This window comes from Syngnathus typhle, linkage group LG2, assembly GCF_033458585.1.
Source record: "Syngnathus typhle isolate RoL2023-S1 ecotype Sweden linkage group LG2, RoL_Styp_1.0, whole genome shotgun sequence".
Lineage (NCBI taxonomy): Eukaryota > Metazoa > Chordata > Actinopteri > Syngnathiformes > Syngnathidae > Syngnathus > Syngnathus typhle.
The window spans coordinates 22,674,414-22,680,426 of record NC_083739.1 but is presented as its reverse complement, the minus strand read 5'-3'; the positions used below and the strand labels follow the sequence as shown (position 1 = coordinate 22,680,426).

Genomic DNA, 6,013 nt, shown 5'->3' with positions numbered 1-6,013 from the left:
TTTTTTTTGGGGGGGGGGGTTGTTAATGTGTCCTATTTCTTAAAAACATGGCCTCGTGTGTTTATTGTATTTTGGAGATCTCGAGTCAAACATTTTCTTTACAGTAATAGTATTCTATGTGCCCCTACTAGTCTAAACTGCCTTCTGATAAACAATTTGTGCAGTACAAATTAAGCATTAATATCTTAATCCGGTCTGTAAGGAGGATAAATGTGCAAATTGGTCTTGACGTATGAAATTTGGTACACTGGTACTTGACTATCCATATTGGATGATTTAAAATGGCCACCCATCAAAAACTAAGTTGCTGAATTGGATTTAAAATAAGTTCTGATGAAAACTAATACCTTAAGTTACCTTCAATCAGTGTTGATCTATTTACACACAAAAATATTTTATATAGAGAGAGAGATATCGATAGCACACGCCCACACACAGCACGCGCACACACACACACACACACACACTGCGGTTTGCACTAGTGCAGTGGTCGAGGAACCTGGGGCGTGGTCACATGTGACGATGACGTCTTATTTTTGTCTGTCAAACCGAGTAGCAAATAAACGGTCCCTCCAAATAGGCAGCTTGTCAAACGCGTCAGTTTGCTAATCACTCACGGTACGTATTCGCCTATGACCGTCCACTTCTAGAGGGTCGAAGGAAGGTCCATCGCTAAGAACTCAAAATTGTTGTCGTTTGTGTATTATGTGCCTCCGGTGTTTGGTTTTCAATGCTCACTGCATTAGCTAGCTTGCTAGCTAGCTAGCGAGCTTGCTATCTGTTGCCGTACTGTAGACAGTGGTGCAAAAATAGCCCTTTTTTTTTTTAAATGAGGTCGTCAGCTTGTTCTAGGTGCTGTGTGGTTATCAAACGTATTCCCACGGTATAACGTGTGCATCCTTTTTCAACAATATATTTGCATTTGGCGTCGGGTCGTGAGTAATGTTAACGTGGCGTTTCATGCATTTACATTCAATAGCCACATTAAGTATAATATGTAATGTATGCTGATTGTTAAACTATGTCAATGTAACATGCAATATAATATTGCGTGTCACCTGTCTCTGTCGATATTTCCCAAAGTTCAATGATTAACTGTAATTAGAGGTATAACAATCCAATAAATTCCATTGGATGATTTTACAAAGATATTTAAAATAAAATGTAACAATGACCTGACCCATGTGCCTGATTTAATATCAAACGTGGCCCTTCAGCACGAAGGTTTTCCCCACCCCTTCCTTCGATGCACCCTGAGCAGGTCATGCAAGAGTTGCTGATGTCAGTGCACTGCTGCTGTGTTTCCCTCCTTACACTTAACCCTGTGTGTGGATGTGCCACAGTGTCACCCCTGTATGGGTGCCATGGTCGTCAGTAACACATGAGTTCTACTATGTGGTACATCATGCAGAGCATTCAAAGTAAATACTCCCTGTCCGAGCGGCTCATCCGCACCATCGCTGCCATCCGTTCCTTCCCGCATGACAACGTGGAGGATCTCATTCGCAAGGTGACCTGTCTTGTCTGACTATATAGCCAGAATATGTTTTCCCATTTTTTCTGTTGATGGATGTTGTTAATATGTCACACAAAGGGTGCCGATGTGAACCGCATGCATGGCACACTGAAGCCCCTGCACTGCGCCTGCATGGTTGCTGATGCTGACTGTGTGGAGCTGCTGTTGGAGAAGGGGGCAGAGGTATGTGTCACACTATGAGTGGGCAGGCGCTCCAGAGACTTATTTGTTTTCATGCAAGCAACTCAAAGGTCACTTTTACAAAATATGTCCTCTTAAGTGATTGAGAATTTTTGTGGCACAGTTGGGATATGCATATCCTTTTCCAAATGTGGATAAAAATCGTTTTGTATATTTGTATATGGAAGTGCATCTTAAACACACTGATGCCTGATCTTTGGTAGCTTGACGTCAGTGAATTACAGTAATCCCTCGTTTTTCGCTGGGGTTACGTTAAAAAAAAAAAAAAAACTGTGCTAGGCGAAATCCGCGAAGTAGAAACCTTTATTTTATTACCATTATTATACATGTATAACATTGAAACCAAACTACAAAACCTGTTTTCAGGCCCAAGCATTTGTTTAACAAAGAGAAGTAAACGCTTTCTTACAAATAACTACAGTACAAGAGTTTTAATCATCAATGCAAAGTACATACTATAAAGTTACGTACTATAGACAAATTGGGAATCACTCATATTTCACTGCGCTTTTTTGACTGTGCCGCTGCCGCCTGACTCCACTCTGTAGTGCCTTTTTCTTCTAGCCATAGCACAATGCACTGTGAAAGAAATCTGTGAAGCAGCGAGGCCGTGAAAGTTGAACCGCGATATAGCGAAGGATTGCTGTACTGTACACCAACCAGTGATACTTATACACCAGCATCTGCCCAAACAAAACAAATAAATGTAATAAAGACAGTCTCTAAATCTAAACTCCAGGGAATGCATTGACACTAAAATGTAATGTAAATATGGTACATTAGAGGGTTAGATTTTTTAAAATATTCTCTGCTTGGGTGTGGCGATAATTAACTGCTGACTGAATAGTGGATACTCGTTTCTTGTGGTTCACTTTTTAAGGCTTCTCTGTGTTGTGGATCTTTTTTATTTGACTTATAACCAGAGGTGAGCAATTTGCCAAATTCTCACAGTCCATCCTTCTTCCATGACCCGAGCACCCTTCCGTCATGGGCATTCAGTCCTTATTCATAATATATAATCGTGTGTCCATACTCATTATTTGAACAGGGCTTCTGTCAGTCGGTCAATCGTCAATCTGGAAAAAAAACACAAAAAAAACAGTCCAACAGATGAAAGCTCCCATTTGGTGGAAAGCGCTTATCTGCGTTATACCAGTGATTCCTAACCACCAGTCCATCGACTGGTACCAGGCCATTAGCCGCTTTGGACCAGGCCGTACAAATGTAAAGGAAAAAACTTTTTTTTTGTATTAGCTGTGGCTGGTGTATATATATATTTTTTTGAAAAGTAACCAAATTCTTTACATCTGTCTATGACTAACTCTTGACACATGTCCTGTTATCCGGGTAGAGTGACGCTATTTTTAAATCCACAAGCTAGCAAAATGAGTAAAACAAACAAAAGTATTTGGAAAGTTTCTCTGCTATTGGAAAGGGCCCACTGAGGATCCAATACAAGTGCCTTTTGTGTTTCTTTCAACACAAAAGAGAGATGCAATTCATAGATGATAATAATAGAAGACACACTTGAAATATGGATTTATGGCAAGAGGCGATTCCCATGCTTGGCTCTCCAATGAGTCAATGTGTCTTCAAAACTTTTCCCTCAACAAATGTAAGTGTCTTGAGAACCTCATACTTGACTTTTGTTAAGGCTAAAAAGTAATTCACTCTTGATGGGGAAAAAAAAACATGGATGAAGTGATATGCAGTAGATAAGGCTCGTTAATTTTGGCGTTTGTGGTTATAAAGTCATATCATTTATGTCCCTGGAAACATAAATACAGCATATAAAAACCTCACACTGGGCTTGTATTGGAATTTCGATTTTGCATTGTATGTCCCGCCCTAGCGTAATTTCTGCATCCTGTCAGGTGAACGCTTTAGATGGCTACAACCGCACGGCGCTCCACTATGCAGCAGAGAAGGACGAGAGCTGTGTGGAGCTGCTGCTGGAGTACGGGGCCCAGCCCAACGCTTTGGATGGCAATAAGGACACTCCGCTCCACTGGGCCGCCTTTAAAGACAACCCCGAGTGCGTGCGAGCGCTGCTCGACAGCGGGGCTTGCCCCAATGCCCGCGACTACAACAGTGATACGCCACTGAGCTGGGCAGCCATGAAGGGTAACCTAGAAAGCGTCAAAGTGCTTTTGGACTATGGCGCACAGGTGCATGTGACCAACTTGAAGGGCCAGACGCCCATATCCCGACTGGTGGCCCTCTTGGCACGCGGCCTGGGCACCGAGCAGGAGGAGGAGTGCCTGGAATTGTTGTGCCGGGCAGCCGGGCACTTCAAAATCCGCCAGGCCGACGGAACGCTTCCCAAAGAGCTTAGTAAGGATCCACAGCTGCTTGCCAGGCTCACCGGCATGGTAGCCCAGGCGCCCACACTGCGCTCTCTGGCACGCTGCGCCGTGAGGCATAGTCTTGGCGTGCGGTTCCTGCCCACAGCAGTCAAAGAGCTTCCTCTACCAGAGACCATCAAGGAGTATCTCCTCCTCAGAGACTAAGACAGCATTGGGTTGGGGTGGAGTTTTTCTTCTTGCCTCAAACAAACACAACAGCCTCTCATGCCCCCTTTCCACTGCGCAGAACTGGATTGAGGCGATCTAGTTGAAAACTGCGTTGCGCTGAGCGCCTCAGTCTGAACAAGACATACTTACAAAAGTGACTCATTCAGCTGCAATCAGTATATTGGAAGAAGAAAAAAAAGAACATTGACAGCCAGGCATTCAAGTACTTTACTACAAGTAATTTATTGTTTTAGGCACTATGATTACATATAGTATTTTAGAACAAAAGTACATGGACAACGGGAGAGTCCTTGAATTTGGATCTTGAACACCTATGTATCAGAAGGCCACACAAAGCAGGCCAAAATCACACTAACCAAATTTGTAGAATTGAATTAAATATCCCACCAAAAATACCAGTAAACTCGTATCACTAAATCAGTCATATTGTTAAGAAGTATTGTTTTTTTTTCCCGAATGTGGCCCAAATACGCCTTCATGCCTCAATGTATCATAACAGGATAGCAAATGAATCTCTGTTGCTAAATCCCGTGTCTCACTGAACTGCAAAGGTTGGCAAGGATTTGCGCACGAATGTTGTTTCCCAAATCAGGGTTTGTTTAAAGTCGCAAACCGTCTCACAGACGTTCGCTAGACATTCGTCAACCGTTTTGAGGGTCGTCAACAGTTTTTTGTTTTTGTCGCAAATAAAATTTGAGTTTTGAAACAAGAAAAAGTGTTTGCAACTTTTTGCAACCTTTTAGGATTCCTGACAAAAAGAAACAAATCTACTACATGCGCAAATAATCGCGGCTCAGTGAGATACTGGCTTAACAACAGTAAAGAGATTCCTGTGTGTTTGACTCTTGACAAGTTTCAATATGTACTGATCCGATATTGACTTGCTATGCTTGGAACACTGACAGAACAGTTACGAACAATATGATAAGGTAGTTACAGTGGAAAAGGGGCATGACATGTCAAGTACGTAGCTTTTGATGAAATGTCACCAGAAGTTACAGTGAAGTGTGTTTAAGAATGTCACACGGGTGTACTGCTGCACCATTTACATTTCATGTTATATAATTCATGGAGGCACCTCTAAAATTCCAAGCACTTAGTCTGTCAAGGCGGTCTTTAATGCACGGAACAAGGATGAGAGATTTTATTTCATGTTGTTCCAGGGATCATCACTGTCTTTTACACTACTGAGGGAACAAATGATGGGTAACAAATTGATCACTTAAGTCTCGCCTGATAACGTGACACCTTGCCTGCTGTTCTGTGTGTAATTCAACGTAAAACAAAGTTGCCATAGAGGAGCGAACCGTTCGCTCTGTTTGTGTATGCGCGTGTGTGTGTGTTTTAAACTGTCTCTAATGTAACTATAATGAACATTAAGTTACTAATATTTTTAAGATTTACACAATATGCTTTGTATTATGTACCTAAGTTGAAAATGAATGGTTTTGTGTTGTGGTGCTGCAGATGTTTATATCATGTTAAAGGTGCATCTTGTTTACGCCAACAAAAGCATCTTTTTTTTGGGGGGGGGGGAGTAACTTTAATGAATGTAATGTACTTTTTCATTTTTCATCAATAGTCATCATCAGGTAGTAATTTAAATAAAATACGTCAGACGTCCTGGAAGAAGGGGCTTGAAGGGGAGTGTCTGATGGCCGGGCAAAGGCAACATGAGTCCCTCTTCCCATGGGCTCACCACCTGTGGGAGGGACCAAAGGGCCAGGCTGGGCGGCGGCCAAAGGCTTGGCGGTCCAATCAA

General features: G+C 42.3%; 1 protein-coding gene across 1 annotated transcript; it reads left to right on the top strand.

Moving 5' to 3' along the window:
* Nucleotides 1-12: 12 nt before the first annotated feature.
* asb8 (ankyrin repeat and SOCS box containing 8) lies at nt 13-5,763 on the top strand. Its single transcript, XM_061298437.1, has 4 exons — nt 13-618; nt 1,344-1,510; nt 1,595-1,699; nt 3,592-5,763. The coding sequence occupies exons 2-4, from the start codon at nt 1,382-1,384 to the stop codon at nt 4,225-4,227; spliced, it is 870 nt and encodes a 289-aa protein (XP_061154421.1). The 5' UTR covers nt 13-618; nt 1,344-1,381; the 3' UTR covers nt 4,228-5,763.
* The last annotated feature ends 250 nt before the right edge of the window (nt 5,764-6,013 follow it).

Excerpts from the sequence above, each read along its gene's own strand:
- asb8 (XM_061298437.1), top strand. The coding sequence starts at position 1,382 with ATGAGTTCTACTATGTGGTACATCATGCAGAGCATTCAAAGTAAATAC. Across the intron at positions 1,511-1,594 it reads TGGAGGATCTCATTCGCAAG|GGTGCCGATGTGAACCGCAT; the intron begins GTGACCTGTCTT and ends TGTCACACAAAG. Across the intron at positions 1,700-3,591 it reads TGTTGGAGAAGGGGGCAGAG|GTGAACGCTTTAGATGGCTA; the intron begins GTATGTGTCACA and ends GCATCCTGTCAG.